Source organism: Phaethon lepturus, unplaced genomic scaffold, assembly GCF_000687285.1.
Source record: "Phaethon lepturus isolate BGI_N335 unplaced genomic scaffold, ASM68728v1 C13393377, whole genome shotgun sequence".
Classification (NCBI taxonomy): Eukaryota; Metazoa; Chordata; class Aves; order Phaethontiformes; family Phaethontidae; genus Phaethon; species Phaethon lepturus.
The window spans coordinates 1-733 of record NW_010573569.1 but is presented as its reverse complement, the minus strand read 5'-3'; the positions used below and the strand labels follow the sequence as shown (position 1 = coordinate 733).

The window sequence follows — 733 nt, the reverse complement described above, 5'->3', positions numbered from 1 at the left end:
AAGCTTATTGTTGTTCTGTGCTTTGGGACATTTTTCTGCCTCTTCATTTTCATTTCAAATTCATTGGTCATAGCAGCTGTGGTCAAGAACAAGAGGTTTCATTTTCCCTTTTACTACCTCCTGGCCAATTTAGCTGCTGCAGACTTTTTTGCTGGAATTGCCTATGTCTTCTTGATGTTCAACACTGGCCCAGTGTCCAAGACGTTAACTGTTAACCGCTGGTTCTTGCGTCAGGGTCTTCTGGACACCAGCCTGACAGCTTCCCTGGTGAATCTCCTCGTCATAGCTGTTGAGCGGCACATGTCGATAATGCGGATGAAGATCCACAGTAATCTCACGAAGAAGAGAGTCACCTTTTTAATTATATCCATTTGGGCCATTGCTATTTTCATGGGTGCTGTTCCTACCCTGGGCTGGAACTGCCTCTGTGACATTACTGCCTGCTCATCCTTGGCGCCTATTTACAGCAGAAGTTACCTGGTGTTCTGGAGCGTCTTAAACCTAGTCGTCTTCTTCATTATGGTGGTGGTTTACATAAGAATCTACATGTACGTCCAGAGGAAAACGAATGTCTTGTCGTCACACACTAGTGGATCCATTAGCCGTAGGAGAACCCCTGTGAAGCTTATGAAGACTGTCATGACTCTCTTAGGTGAGAGACTACAAACCATGGTGTGCAAAGCTGGCAGTGCCAATGGATGGGTTTGTGCATTGGTTTGTTTTTGCCCCCCCC

At 46.0% G+C, this 733-nt stretch overlaps 1 protein-coding gene across 1 annotated transcript; it reads left to right on the top strand.

The window, feature by feature from the left end:
* Positions 1–6: 6 nt before the first annotated feature.
* On the top strand, positions 7–652 carry LPAR3 (lysophosphatidic acid receptor 3; the record flags this gene model as incomplete). Its single annotated transcript, XM_010295578.1, has 1 exon — positions 7–652. A coding segment is annotated over one exon (646 nt), but the record flags the coding sequence as incomplete, so codon positions are not given.
* Positions 653–733: the final 81 nt, after the last annotated feature.